General features: G+C 39.0%; 1 protein-coding gene and 1 long non-coding RNA gene across 6 annotated transcripts in view; one reads left to right on the forward strand and one right to left on the reverse strand.

Annotated features, from left to right (window-relative positions):
• Window positions 1-16278, forward strand: part of LOC148213821 (uncharacterized) — a 52390-nt gene that overhangs the window by 33325 nt on the left and 2787 nt on the right. The window lies entirely within an intron of this gene.
• MAMDC2 (MAM domain containing 2) overlaps window positions 1-16278 on the reverse strand; it is a 78538-nt gene that overhangs the window by 28112 nt on the left and 34148 nt on the right. For all 4 annotated transcript variants that reach the window (XR_015793892.1, XM_088130480.1, XM_088130479.1 and 1 more), the window contains exons 6-9: window positions 12110-12366; window positions 11161-11254; window positions 7230-7376; window positions 5792-6057 (exon numbers count right to left, since the gene is read on the reverse strand). Coding sequence is in view for 3 of the 4 variants with exons in the window: in XM_088130480.1 (XP_087986606.1) it covers window positions 5792-6057; window positions 7230-7376; window positions 11161-11254; window positions 12110-12366 (764 nt within the window). In the remaining variant the exon portion in view is untranslated. The remainder of the gene's footprint in view (window positions 1-5791; window positions 6058-7229; window positions 7377-11160; window positions 11255-12109; window positions 12367-16278) is intronic.

A 16278-nucleotide genomic window follows, 5' to 3' on the forward strand; every position in this document is an offset into this window, starting at 1 on the left:
AAAGCAACACTGTCCGCACACAGCTGAAATTACATAGGAAACACATAGTATGAAAACCTCCAGTATTTCAGTGATTTAATGTCCCTTTTTATGCTTGGTTTCTAGAAAAAGCACATAATAGCAAGCAGCATGTTCTTTTACACTAAGCATTAAGATCTTGTTACAGACAACATGAGAAATCTAATAAAAATAATATAAAAATTAATAATAATATAAATAATATAAATTCTCTTTTTAAGTTGTTTTAATTTGATTTAAATGTTAAGTTTTAACATTTGATTTAATCATACAAAGCAAATGTTCTGAAATGGTATTTGTCAAGTAGCTCATTAATATTAGTGACCAGTTTCCTCTATATAAAATAGTCCAGTGCCAGTAATTGGTTTAGAGAGCTAAATTCAAATAGATACTACAAAAATGTATTCATTCTGGGAAATCAAGTCTTCCATTATTCTGCTTTACAACTTTTCCAGCTGAAAGAACAAAGACTCAACTAATTTTTTTTTAAATATTCACTATTTTTTATTTGAATAAAAATGCAGAATAAAATACATTATCAAAAACCATGTTAGAGTTTCCAATGGCTGAGATTTTTTAAGTGGAAAAGCTCTACAAGGAAGCAATAGAAAGATCTGATTCTCTTATGCTGTTTGACACTCAAGGTTGGCCAAGACAGCTTGGCTGCTGAGGGTGTTTACTGTTTCCATAGACACTTGGGGAGGAAAAATCAAAGTTGCATAAAATCAGCTGCAGGACAGATGAAGTAAGTGCTAGTCATGGTCTACTAACACTATGCTGTTCAGTGACTGAAATAAAGATTCTACACTTCGAATCTTTTGATCCACAGTATATACTCCTATACGGTATAAGATAAATACTCCAATATAACATAACAAATGAACAAATGTTACATTGGCAGCTAGGACAATAGCCATTCATTTTTACTGTCTATGCGTAGACAGCACATTTTTAATAATAATGTCAGGATTGGCATTCATATTTTAAACCTGCTTTTTATTTGAGTCAAAATTATTAAAACAAGCTGAAAAAACTTCATACTGATACAATTTAAAAGTTTCATAAACCTACTAATGTCTTCAGTATGAATGGCATACTTGCACATAAACTGAACTTCAGGTGCAGTAAGTGTGATACGGGGCTATATGAGGTTACCTTTGGATTTTCCAGCTGGTGTACAAATACCCGGACCCAATTAGTTACAGCCTTGTTAGTCAACAATTGTTTGAAATATACTTGGTTATGAATAGGTAGGCAATGCATATCACAGAAAATAATCATAATGTGACTGTTTTGTTGTTGTTCAGTCGTCCGACTCTTTGTGACCCCATGAACCATATCGCGCCAGGCCTTCCTGTCCTTCACTGCCTCCCTGAGTTTGCTCAGTTTCATGCTCATTGCTTCAGTGATGCTATCTAACCATCTCATCCTCTGCTGTCCTCTTCTCCTTTTGCCTTCAATCTTTCTCAGCATCAGGATCTTTTCCAAACAGTCCTCTCTTCGCATTAGGTGACCAAAGTATCTGAGCTTCAGCTTCATTATCAATCCTTCCAATGAGCAATCAGGGTTGATTTCCTTTAAGATTGACTGGTTTGACCTCCTAGCAGTCTAGGGGACTCTTAAGAGTCTTCTCCAGCACCACAGTTCAAAGGCATCAATTCTTCAGCGCTCAGCCTTCTTTATGGTCCAGCTCTCACAGTCATACATTACTACTGGAAAAACCATAGCTTTGACTATGCGGATCTTTGTCGGCAAGGTGACGTCTCTGCTTTTTGATATGCTATCTAGGTTTGCCATAGCTTTCCTCCCAAGGAGCAAGTGTCTTTTAATTTCATGGCTGCAGTCTCCGTCTGCAGTGATCTTGGAGCCCAAATAAATGAAGTCTGTTACTGCTTCCATTTCTACCCCTTCTATTTGGCAGGAATTGATGGGTCCAGATGCCATGATCTTAGTTTTTTTAATGTTGAGTTTCAAGCCAGCTTTCGCACTCTCCTCTTTCACCCTCATCAAGAGGCTCTTTAGTTCTTCACTTTCTGCCATTAGGGTGCTATCATCTGCATATCTGAGGTTGTTGATGTTTCTCTCTGCAATCCTAATTCCGGCTTGTGATTCTTCCAGCCTGGCATTTCTCATGATGTACTCTGCATATAGGGTAAAAAAGCAGGGTGACAGTATACAGCCTTGTCGTACTCCTTTCCCTACTTTGAACCAATCGGTTGTTCCATGACTGGTTCTAACTGTTGCTTCTTGGCCCACATACAGATTTCTCAGGAGACAGGTAAGATGGTCTGGTACCCCCATCTCTTTAAGAATTTGCCACAGTTTGTTGTGATCCACACAATCAAAGGCTTTTGCATAGTCAATGAAGCAGAAGTAGATGTTTTTCTGGAACTCTCGTGCTTTCTCCATGATCCAGCAAATGTTGGCAATTTGATCTCTAGTTCCTCTGCCTCTTCGAAACCCAGCTTGAACATCTGGTAGTTCTCGGTTCACATACTGGTGAAGCCCAGCTTGTAGGATTTTGAGCATAACCTTGCTAACATGTGAAATGAGTGCAATTGTGCAATAGTTTGAGCATTCTTTGGCATTGCCCTTCTTTGGAATTGGAACGTAAACTGACCTTTTCCAATCCTGTGGCCACTATTGCGTTTTCCAAACTTGCTGGCATATTGAGTGCAGCACTTTAACAGCATCATCTTTTAATATTTTAAATAACTCAGCTGGAATACTGTCATCTCCACTAGCTTTGTTGTTAGTAATGCTTCCTAAGGCCCACTTGACTTCACTCTCTAGGATGTCTGGCTCAAGGTCAGTGACCACACCAGCATGGACCTCAGGGACATTAAGATCTTTCTTGTATAGTTCTTCTGTGTATTCTTGCCATCTCTTCTTAATCTCTTCTGCTTCTGTTAGGTCCCTGCCTTTTTTGTCCTTTATCATGCCCATCTTTGCACTAAACGTTCCTTTGATATCTCCAATTTTCTTGAAGAAATCTCTAGTCTTCCCCATTCTATTGTTTTCCTCGATTTCTTTGCATTGTTCATTTAAGAAGGCCTTCTTATATCTCCTTGCTATTCTCTGGAAATCTGCATTCAGTTGCTTATCTCTTTCCCTTTCACCCTTGCTTTTCGCATTCCTTCTTTCCACAGCTATTTGTAAAGCCTCATCAAACAGCCATTTTGCTTTCTTGCATTTCTTTTTCTTTGGGATGGTTTTAGTTGCTGCCTCCTGTACAATGTTACGGACCTCCGTCCATAGTTCTTCAGGCACTCTGTCTACCAAATCTAATCCTCTAAATCTATTCATCACCTTCACTGTGTACTCACAAGGAATATGATCTAAGTCATACCTGAGTGGTCTAGTGGTTTTCCCTACGTTCTTCAATTTAAGCCTAAATTTTGCAATAAGAAGCTCATGATCTGAGCCACAGTCAACTCCTGGTCTTGTTTCTGCTGTCTGTATAGAGCTTCTCCATCTTTGGCTGCAAAGTATATAATCAATCTGGTTTCGGTATTGACCATCTGGTGATGTCCATGTGTAGAGTTGTCTCTTGTGTTGTTGGAAAAGAGTGTTTGCTATGACTAGCTTGTTCTCTTGACAGAACTCTATTAGCCTTTGCCCTGCTTCATTTTTTACTTCAAGGCCAAACTTGCCTGTTATTCCGGTTACTCCTTGACTTCCTACTTTAGCATTCCAATCCCCTATGATGAAAAGGACATCTTTTTTTGGAGCTAGTTCTAGAAGGTATTCTAGGTCTTCATAGAACCGGTCAACTTCAGCTTCTTCGGCATCAGTGGTTGGGGCGTAGACTTGGATTACTGAGATGTTGAATGGTTGGCCTTGGATACGCACTGAGATCATTCTGTCGTTTTTGAGGTTGTACCCCATTACTGCCTTTCCCACTCTCTTATTGACTATGAGTGCAACTCCATTTCTTCTAAGGGTTTCTTGCCCACAGTAGTAGATATAATGGTCACCCGAATTAAATTCACCCATTCCCGTCCATTTCAGTTTGCTGATTCCCAAGATGTCGATGTTCAATCTTGTCATCTCATGTTTGACCACATCCAGCTTGCCTTGGTTCATAGATCTTACATTCCAGGTACCTATACAATATTGTTCTTTACAGCATCGGACCTTCTTTTCGCTTCCAGATACATCCGCAGCTGAACATCCTTTCGGCTCTGGCCCAGCCGCTTCACTCTTTCTGGAGCTACTTGGAATTGCCCTCTGCTCTTCCCCAGTAGCATATTGGACACCTTCCAACCTAAGGGGCTCATCTTCCGGCGTCATATCTTTTAGCCTTTTAACATTGTCCATGGGGTTTTCTTGGCAAGGATACTGGAGTGGGTTGCCATTTCCTTCTCCAGTGGACCACATTTTGTCAGAACTCTCTGTCATGACCTGTCCGTCTTGGGTGGCCCTGCACGGTATAGCCTCATGGCTTCACTGAGTTATGCAAGCCCCTTCGCCACGACAAGGCAGTGATCCATGAAGGGGAATGTGACTTTAGTATTACATATTATTCAGTAATTGAATGCAGCATTTCCATTTATATTTTTGTCATACAAACTGCAGGAATCAATGTGATGATCTTGCAGTAATGTATTCTTTTTGAAAAAGCCGGCTGAAATATGCAAAAGGAGAAGGAAAGGACATGGAGAGTAATGCTGAACCATATAATGTCTGTCTCATATGGTTTTCATAATTAGAAGCCAGCACATATGCAGAGGGGAAACAGTCATAGTTATTATTGCTGTGTAGCACTTTGGATTTGAAGGCAAAAAGGTGCGGGGGGGGGGGCGATTGAATGTGATAACTATCTGCAACTCCTTAAAGCAGCTATGCCTTTTTCCAGGATTGTCCATCTACCCTCTGCAGCTGCCATATGAGCGTTGCAAAAGACATTTGGTTTTAAAAGTTGAAGAAAGGTTCTACATTCACAATCTTTCACATTTTTTCCATCTGAATCCAAAGCTTACAGCCTGAATAATTACATAGAGATAAAATATTTCTTGTCTCGTATATGCAGTATACTTGTACCACAATAAATAACAATCATTATTCTTCTAATCAGTGGTTGTGGTTACCACTGCTTGTCATAAAACATGCTTCTGCAACTATGAATCCTTTCAGTTGTCTTTCAGGGAAAAAAATCCTCAATGCTGGGTTGTTTACAACTATGGGTATTGCTATTACAGTCCTTTAAACTCTTCCATGAAAAAGCCAGCTTGCAGCTAATTGCAGGTGTATCCTCACTCTATCATGGAGATTCATTTTGGTGGGAATCCTGCAAAGCCAAGAAATTCCACAAATATTTAATTTCAGTGCTCTTTCTTAGTCTTGTGAGGTACCAAATACAGGCTGTTGTATGAGTGGCCTAAAGTATCTTATCCATTATGAATTTTTGCTTTTTTGTTCTCATCTGTAATGTTAGTAGGATTCAAGCTCTAATTTAACTAAATGAATCTAAGCAAATAATGGCTAGAACCCTTCTTTCCAGAACAGATGAGTATAATACCATCCAAATAAAAACTTGCATTTTTATTTGATTAACTGCTTTTTTTTTTTCCTGTACAACCTCCTGCCACGCAAACCATATAGTGACTGCACTTCTGTTTGTGGTCACATTCCCATCCGTCATGATAATTTTACTGGAAAATACAGAAGATGAACAAATCCCTTTGCCTTTTTTTTCATAGAGGAGTCATTATGACTCATTTAAGAGAAACTGAAAATAACAATATCTGAGACAGAAAACATTGGTTGTTACCTTGCAAGGCATGGGCTTTCTGAAGGTGATTTCAGCTTGAATCCAGATTCCTCTGGAGGTTTCTGAGACAGACCAGATTTTTTCTTGAACGATATGGTTCTCTTCAAATATATAAACAGCCAGAGAATCTCTCATTTTGAAAAAGCCATACAGAGCATAATAAAATCTCAGACAATATTGTAAGTTTTCTGGCAGAGTGGGACTGTATAAGCGGCCAATATATCCAGGTTGTGATGTAAACTTTGTATTTGCCAGCAAATAGAAACCTGTAATGCAATACAATGTTTAAATCATTCCAAGCAATTTGCTTCTCTTAGGATGTTTCTAGGCATTTTATTGGAATTTCCACTGGCAAGTCTGCAAGCTAGGGCTGCTATATAAGACCATGTCTCTAAAGATCTATTTCATATAAAAATATTTTAAATAATACAAATTTATTATTTGTATTATTTTAGTTGCACTTTGCCAATTTCTAGTTGTTACTAGAGATTAATACATGTTATCTTTACAGTGAAAATACTTTTTTTCCAGCCTGAAAGACTGATTTTGTTCCGAAGCCATCTTTCCCTAACTACAGGAATGATGCTAGGTCACATAATTTAATTTTCCTCCCCCAGTTTTTCAGTGGGCAGACCATTAAAAGCAAACAAACAAAAGTCTCTTGTCTGAAACACACTCTTAGATCTTCAGACATACACAGCAATTTTGCTCAGAACATATTATAACATACAATTAGACATCAATATATGTATATGGGTCTGCCTGAACTTGTTTCATATAATGTTGCTATGTTATTTATCATATTAATTATTAATTATTAATGACTTAGATTGGAAATGAGCAATTTGCCACAATTGTATTTTTAATAGAAAAGCTATTTTGGAGATGAACCAGAACCTCAAACGTTGAAGCTTGGCTAGCAGCTGTTCTCTCATATAGCAGGCTCAAATCATTTTTGCCTCCTCCCTATTTTGTCAGCATCTGATCACTGCTAATGGGGGTGGGGGGGAGACCCTATGTGTGAAAACTTTTTAAAATGAGATCTTATTTTTGACATTTCTGAAATAATACTTCATCTAAATTTATGTGAAGCTGGGAATAGGTGATCCAGGTTTCTTAATGTAAGCACAGTTACATGTATCACTGCAGTTCTTTGTATAATCTGAAGTCACCTGTAATTCTTTCTCATAACAAAGCAGAACAACTGGATGAATCCAAGATTCCTGCTTCACTTAAGTATTTTGTTTAAGGCTCTTTCTTTAAGACTCTCATAACAAGATTTTTTTTCACAGCTGCAGTGGCTTGAGCCTGTCAAAAAAACCACTGGAACTTCCAGATTTCCCCAAAACTTTGTGGGATTAGGGTTGAATTCAGCAACATTGAAAACGTTAATTTGCCCATTCTACACATCTTCCAATAAAAAAGAATTTTAACTTACCCATGCCAGTAGTGTGATCACCCAGTCTATATGCATTAGGCTTCACTTTTACCCTGCTCCAGCCAGGGCCATCCTTGTGATCTTGATAAAAATGGCAAAAATCCTCTTCAAAAGTACAAGTTGCCTGTATGGAACTGAAGGAAATGCCTGAGGAATACAGATCAATAGAAGAAAAATGAATCTGCATACTTGCAAGAGAAGGCTGATAAATATTAGCAAAACCAGTAGGATGGAATCAAACTGTTTGTCCATTAATAGCAGTTATGGGTAGTAACACTGAATAAGACATATCAAAAAAAGGATTAAAGATTCCCACAGAGCCAAAAGATTTCCTTCCCACCTACATGTTCACACATAAATACAAGGCCAGGAAAGGAAATATCTCTGATAATCCTATTTTCAGTGAAAATAACTTGCATTCTTGAGTGGAAGTAATTTGTATCAAATAAAAAAGAAGGTTGGATAATATAACCATGGAGAATGTATAATCAGTCTTTATTCAGTATCTGTTATTATCTCAGGTTTCCACCAGTAATGTTCAGTTGTTTAAAAAAGCAGTACAATATCAAATTGTTTTCAAATGCATCTTTCCTTTACATATGCATTTGGTGCACAACTTGTTCATTTATTTTTGTACTCAACATTCATAATTTGTGAGGTGAAAAATAGTTTGTTCATAATTTCTGAGCTGAAAACACTTTATGAATTATATATCTGTTTATCCTGTGACGGGTTCTACTTTGTGAATTGCATCATTTTGCTTTAAAAGATACCCGTGACAGATTTCTTCAACATCTTAGCTCAATTACAGTAAGAAGATGGGGCAGAGCAGAGCTCCCTTAAACCTATGACAATCTACATATACAATGGTACCTCTAGTTATGAACGCCCCTCCTTACGAATTTTTCGAGATACAACCAGCTCCGGCCCCAAAATTTACCTCAACTTGCGAACTCGCCTCGACTTACGAACCGGATCCGCGGCCATTTTCCGCCCGTTCCACGTGGTCTGCGGCCATTTTTCCGCCCGTGCCACGTGGTCCGCGGCCATTTTCCGCCCGTGACACGTGGTCCGCAGCCATTTTCCCGCCCGTGACACGTGGTCCGCAGCCATTTTTCCGCCCCTGACACGTGGTCCGCGGCCAATTTTCCACCCTGCCGCATGGTCTGCGGCCGTTTTTCCGCCCCTGACATGTGGTCCGAGGATGCCAGAATGGATTAACGGTAATTACAGTGAACCTTATGGGAAAATTTGCCTCATGTTGCAACCAATTCGAGTTGCAACCAGAGTCATGGAACGGATTAAATTCGTAACTCGAGGTTCCACTGTATATGCCAAAACAGAATTGTAGACTGGGAAGAAGACTGTAACATACAAATGGCTAGAGATGCAGTTATGAATGGCCACATCCATTCAAAAAGTTCACTGAGAATTTGTCAGATAAAGTGTGTATTGTGTAATTGTCCTTCATTATTCATAGGATCTTGTTTTCTTATGGATCCCTCCTGTGTTTTTCTACCAGTAATGGGAGAAATATGAAATGTGTGCAGAATATCTTTTTATTAATATAGCTCCTATATGCAGGCAGAACTCTTTTTACTCAATAATAATTGGTGTCCTAATATTATAACATATGAGACAGATTACCAATGTTTGTTAATGCCGAAGAAATGTTGGGTTGTCTTTATTTATTTATTTATATTTAAACTTTAGCCATCCCCCATCTCACTCAAAGAGCGACCCTGGGCGATTTACAATAAAACGAATGAGTATTAATTAAAATACAATAAAACAGTGTTCTTAAATAATATATTCCATGGAATAGATGGTAAATGAAAAATTATTAGTCTACGGGAGCCTCTTCAGGGTGCTAACCACCCACAGGGTTGGTTACCCCTCCTCCTGCCCCACGCGAGTTGGCAGAGCCAGGTCTTTGCCCCTTTCCAGAAGGCCAGGAGAGTGGGGACCTACCTCACTTCTGGGGGGAGAGTGTTCCATAGGGCAGGGGCAATGGCAGAGAAGGCTCCCTTCCTGGGCCCCACCAGTCGACATTCTTTTGTGGATGGGGTTCGCAACATACCTTTCTCTGCCTGACCAGGTGGGAAGGGTCAATATAATAGGGATGAGACGGTCCCTCAGGTAACCTGGTTCCATGTCATGTAGGGCTTTAAAGGTAATGACCAACACCTTGAATTGGACCTGGAGGCAAACTGGCACCCAATGCAGCTCCCGCAGCAAACGTGTTATATGTGCCATCCTTGGGGCACCCAAAATTGCCCACACATTCTGAACCAGCTGTAGCTTCTGGATACTCTTCAAGGGTAGCCCCATGTAAAGCGCATTGCAATAGTCTATACGGGAGATGTCTACGGCACAAGTGATTGACTGGAGGGCTTCCCGATCCAGAAAGGGGCGTAACTGGCACACAACATGGAAGTTGAACAAAGGGCCTCCTGGCCATGACTGCCACCTGCTCCTTAAGCAGGAGTCATGAGTCCAGGAGGACCCCCAGATTACGCACCAAGTCTGTCTGGGGTAGTATGACCCCATCCAGAACCAAAGATGGTAAACTCCCAGGTACAGAGGAGCCCACAGTCACTCTGTCTTACCAGGGTTCAGCTGCAGCCTGTTGTTCCCCATCCAGACCCCCACAACCTCCAGGCACCGTGAAAGGGTGGTCACATCATCACTTAAATCATCCAGGATGGAGATGTATAACTGAGTATCAACTGCATATTGATGATACCTCATCCCATGGTGGCAGATGATCTCACCCAGTGGTTTCATATAAATGTTAAAAAGGAGCAGAGAGAGTACCGAACTCTGTGGCACCCCACAAAGGAGGGACCACAGGCTGGAACTCTTGCTCCCTATCAACACTGATTGAGACCAGCCTTGGATGAAGGAGGTGAACCAGCACAAAACTGTGCCGCCCACCTCCAACTCCCAAGCTGACCCAAAAGGATAATGTCAGAATCCTCGCAATCAATTAACCACATTATTTGTCAACTTGCTTGCTTGCTTTGGCTCTGCCATTAAGAGACATGGGGGGTTGCTGGAAGGATCTGGAAAGATGGATGGAAGAAATGACCGTTAGAGGCAGATGGGCTGTTATCAAAGACTGAGGAATGCTCAAGGTTGTACCAATGAGCGGGTGTGAGAAGACGGGGAGGTTAGGGGGGTGCAGGGGGGAAAGGGAAAAAAGGTAAAAGCAAATTTTGGCGCACACAGGCTCAGTCTTAGCAATGCCTTGGAACTGACCATTTGTTCTCAATAAATGAACTTTCTTTTGAACCATTACTGGTTGCAAGGAGAGTTACTGAAGCTGGGAGTTGTGAGTGGCAGATTGTTATAGTTACCATGGTCAATGGTATCGAAAGCCACCGAGAGATCAAGAAGAGTAAGGATGGATGCACTACCCCCATCCCGCTCCCGCCAGAGATCATCTAAAAGTGTGACCAATGCTGTTTCTGTCCCATATCTGGGCCTGAAACCCAACTGAAAAAGGTCCAGATAATCCATTTCATCCAGGATCCTCTGGAGCTGCAACGCCACCCCTTTCTCAACCATCTTCCCAGAAAGAGGAGGTGGGAGACTGGACTAAAATATGGTAGGATCCAACAATGGTTTCTTGAGGACCATTTCTTTGAAGGCGGCCAGAAACACTCCCTCCCTCAAGGATGAATTCACCATCTCCTGGACCCACCCATACATCACCTCCTGAGCTGCTCAACCAGCCAGGACAGACATGGATCTAACTGACAAGTTGTGACATTTACAGTCCAGAGGACCCTGTCCACTTCCTCAGACCCAACAGGATCAAACTGTTCCTAGATAATACCAATTAAATTACTATTTGACAAAGGAAAATGTATATTGCGCAACATATTCAAGTTCATTTAAAATATAAATTAAGGTGAGAAACCTGCACCTGTTTGATTGCTGCAGAAAACTGGGGAGAAAGAAATGTCATCAAGAGCCAAATATCCTCCTTTGGCACTGTTGAAAGCAACTTCAAAAATAACCTGCAAAAATACCCAAGCATAGTTAGGTTATAGCTATACCAACAGTTTATTTCAGTGGTCAGATGTTTGGAAGAAACAAACTCAACCATTCACAGCTAACCCTTATTTATATACTGTACATTGGAAGAAAAAATTGAAATATTTTCCTCAAATCATTTACTGTTTATGACTCAAATAAATCATAATAATTTGGTTAAAATTAAAATATGACCAAAATATGGGGGGGGGGAAGAATCAAAATATTATATATAAGATTAAAATTGCAAGCATACACTCACTTACCTGGGAGGATCATACCAAGGGTCTTAAAGAGGAAACTTTATAACATCTCCACTGTTACTTGTTCTTATTTTCCCAGAAACTTGGGACACGCAGAAACAAAATTACAACCCTTATTGTTCACTTTCTGAACTAAAAGCTTCATTCACACACACAAACATACACATTCATATTTTCATACCAAACTCAAAGTCTACCTGGCCAGGCTAGGTTTGAGTTCCAAAAGAACCATATATCTATTTTCCACTATCTAGAAAGAGGAAGCAGTGATTGGCCACACATATTTGTATTTGTCAAAGAAATATGCACCTGCCTCACATGCCATTTTCCTACATCTGATTTGTTTTAAAGGAATGGCATCTTATAAGAATCATCAAGGGAGTTTAATTTAAGGAATTAACACTTCATAAGGAGAAAAATCATTATTTCATGCCCATTCTTAAAATGAAAATTTAAAATTAAGCCTCTATGGTTTTAAAATATAGTTACACTATACTGAAGAGAAAGCATTAGTATAACAACATTACAAATTCTATAATATGCAAAGATACAGGTCAGTTATTTTCATACCCTTACCTCCATTGGATATGGAGCACTGAAGTCAACTTCACCTAACAGCCAATCATTGCTCATTGGGCTATCTGCTTTCCAAAGCTCCTCATAAAAGCCATTTACTTCTCTTGTATAGATAGTAAAAACAATGCCATTTTCCTGCTGTATTTGATAATAAAAGGATAAACAGCCTGACATTGGAGTTAGTGTCTTAGGTGAGACCAGTTGAGCTACTTCCTGAAAGTGCTTGACGTAGAGAGAATCCACATACATGTAATGACCTACAAGAGAAATCTGCCTGTGAAAATGGCATAGTTGTGCATTGTTTCATCAAATTTCATACAAAGACATGACACAGTGAACACCTCAGAAGCAATATTCTCAGAATATTTGCTAACCTGATTTAATACTTCAGAATTAGTTTTTCTGCAACCCTCACCACTTTGACCATCAGCTTTGCCAGTATTGCTTGATATGAACATATCACAGTATATTAAAAGTAGTCCCTCTCTAACTTATATCCTTAGGACTAGCTTACTCAAAGAAAGGAAAATGGAAGATAAATGTCCCTCCATTTAACACCTGGAAATCTAGCTAGGCAGTTTATCAATTCTCTAGGCACCATCAAGAATCCTATTCTAAGATATAAGAGGAACTTTAGAACTTTTTTCTAAAATTTTTAATAAATAAATGTAAAGTTTTGAAATTACAGTATCTAAAAAATGTTTTAGCCAAAGTTACGCAATATGTTCCAGATAAAAGGGGTCGCAAAAAATATGTTTACTGTATATTCAATTTACCATTAAAGGGTATATCAGTCAGTTATATAGGACTTAATCCCAAATAAATGAATATAATATTGAAAACTAAATTTATAATTACATGAAACATATGCAGAGCTAGGTACAAATGTTAATTCTAATTCACATTTAATGTTTTATTATAGCCAACTCAATACTGAGACTACATGTCAGATATCTTGCAGATTGCAGTGTATGTAAGGAGGACTCTATATTTTGCAACTCAAGCAGAATAAAATACTAAACAATCTTGAGTCAGTCTGACATAAGTACAGATGAAGAGGAAAAAAAGGTCAAAATACATATTAAAAAAGTGTATGACAGAATACTAAGCAAGATAATGCTTCTTTGTTTTTGTGTTGGTTTGTAATGTTTGATCCCAAGCAGAAGTTCCATAATAGTAACAAGAAGTAAGTGGCTGATGTTTTTCAAACCGTTAACTTCACTTATTGGTCTTTTCCCATTTGGATTATGAAAAAGAATTGGCTTGACATCTGATGCCTCTTTCATGGTTCTGGCAAATTTCTGATTTTCTATGAACTTCCAGCACAGATTTTATGTTCACTGTAATTTATTCAGTGCATTTTTGTTTTCTTCTTTTAGAACTAGCAATTAGTAAAACCCAAGTGAAATTATATGGGACAACATATATGCTAACCCTCATCTGAGGTTAGCCAAAAGAATATTTAGAAATTTCTAGATTCTGAATATGCAGAACTAAAAAAGTATACTAAAGGTCATAAAAGCTGAAAGCAATTTATGCAAGTTATATAAATTTTTTAAAACAATGAGTTTGCTTGTTTTATTGCTGAATTTCATTTCAATAAGTTGCTAGTTGGGTGAACCTGTGTTATGTGGACTGATCATCTCATTAAAGGACTGATTGTCTCATTAAACCCAAATAAAAATTGGGAACGTGTTCTTATATATTCTGGAAACAGCATAAAATTACCAATATAATTATAGACTACTAAAACTCTCATGTCTGTAACATTCAACTGGGTGAAACGGTGCATCATAGGGCAACAATTTTTTAACCAAGGTACTTCAAATGGGCTAACTTACAGAATGTGTCCAAAAGCCAGGGCCCAGTGAAATTTGGGAAATTTGTGGCTGCTTGAGCACTGCTGTGCTGTTGCACCACCATGGTCAGCCCAGGTCATGTGATCATCACAGGCACATCCCCAACCTCTTTCCCACCTCCCTCTGTCCCCTGCACCCAGTCAGCTGGCAGCAAAGCCCAAAAGGCAAATAGCAATTGGCTGCTTTGGAAACAAGGCAGACATCTGAAATCTCTTAATGACTGTGAGCTTTGGATGGCTGCTGGCAAGGTACGACTGTCTGGGGGGTGCTGGTGGTTGATGGGTGAGCCCTCTTCCTCCCTTGAGGGACACACCAGAATGGGGAGTGGAGGTTCAGTTTTCCTCATGGTCTGCAGCTCCCTTTGTTTCACCTCCCCCCAGCAAAGTGGCAGGCAGTTCTGCTGGTCAGCTGAGGAGGAGGCGGCAGCTTCACCAGGGCTTTCCTGAGGGTTGTGAGGAGAGGCAAATGGTGCAAGCCTATATGTATGAAGGGAGGGAGGGAGATTTCTGATGTTCCCTGCCAGCTTCCCACAAGCAAAGTCAATGGGAAGCCGGGAGCAAGTCATTTACACTCCCACTGCTTTTTTGTCCTTAGTAATTCTGTTTCTCTGTTTAGGTAAGGAAATATCTCTGAAACATTGACCCAATGGGTTACAGGTTGTCTAGTATAACATAAAAAACTGAGAAAATGAAGTTCGGGCATGGACAGTACCATGAATTAATTGGTGTAGCAACTGAAATTTACTGAAATACTGTATACTGCTGATGAGAATTACTCTTTATTGCAAAACTATGCAGCAAAAATCAGTAAGAAACTAAGACTTGCTTTGCATAAAATATGATTATGGTCCTTTCTTTTACATTGCCAAATACAAATCATCATCATACTGAACCAGCTTGTAGAAGTGGTTACTTCTACTCTTACTCTTTCAACTCCATCTTATCTTTAAAAGACACATCAGAAAGAGCAACCTTTTGAGCAGGATATGGAGGAAAGCACCCCAGTTCAAACCATTCTTCCTTTATAACTGATGCAGTATATAGGTATTTTATACTTAGCTCTTTCAACATGAGGACAAAATCTAAAAAATCTATCAATTCTGGGATTGTTCTAGTTATTTTTGAGCTGAATGCTGAAAAAGGATGCCCTCCACAGCTAATGCTCTGTATAGAAAAAATAGCAGATGTTATTAATTGGAGAGGTACTGTTATAGATCAGTAAATCAGCACTCACCCTGCTATGGTCATTAAAAAATACATGAAGAATAGATTCATAATTTTAAATGGTTTTCCAATTTGTAGCATATCATTAATTTTACACTGTTTCATAGCAGAATACTTTTTTTTGGTTTGACAAAGATATAGCTACATCACATGATAATTATGTTGTAATATTTTAATTTTTTTCTCTGCCTGTTTTATGTCTTGTTCATCTGATAATGTTCCTGCAGTTGAATATTTCATCTGTTTTGTAGGTGCCCCCACTAGTTCTTCCAGTATCACAAAACAAGCTTCCTTTAAATCTCAGTTATTTCATATACTTCCGGTTTTAAGGGGTACATTACAATACCACTTTGTGTCCCCTTTCATCTGTTATAACTGTAAAAAGGCCACACCTGTCATTTTTTCACAATGAGTACACGCAGTAATACATTTCAGTGTGCTGTAGTGTACATAAGCTGAAAAACACATTCATGCACCAGCATCTGTAGAGAGGTGCTAGGGAGCTCCGACTGATGCCGGGAGCATTGTGATGCAAGCCTTCTCCTTTTCCAGATGAATCACAGTATCACATGCACACCCAAAGGAGAGAACTTGCAACGCAACAGTGTAACTTTGCTTTTGTCAATTCATTCATATCAAAAGTTATGTTTGCTTGTAGAACTGGAACTAGGCTTCAGTTCTGGAAGTAAAGCATACTTTTCTCTTTGTTTCAGAGATCAAACTCCACTGTACTAGTGTGAATAGCTATGAGACTTAAGAGGTAAATGAGTATGATTCCCAGAGTAAGAGGAAATGGTTTTAATATCAAGGTTCCAAAGCCATAATAGGTTCAGATACCAAGTAACACGGTACAATATATTACTAATTGGAATCTACTCAAATTAGGAATAGAAGTTATTAAACCTTTATTTCCAATGGATAACTGGAAAAAGTTCAGGGAAATGGACCTTGTTTTAATGATATATAATTATACATGTTATAATCTATCAGTTGTGTTTGTCTATTTGATCCTTTGAAAGTATTTCAGAAGCTGTGAATATTTCCATATCAGACTTTTCCATGTTATTTTGTGAGCTATTCTCAGTAA

Source organism: Python bivittatus, unplaced genomic scaffold (assembly GCF_059951505.1).
Source record: "Python bivittatus isolate LINGU-HERP-01145 unplaced genomic scaffold, Pbiv_v1 ctg000850_np1212, whole genome shotgun sequence".
In the NCBI taxonomy this organism is placed as follows: Eukaryota; Metazoa; Chordata; class Lepidosauria; order Squamata; family Pythonidae; genus Python; species Python bivittatus.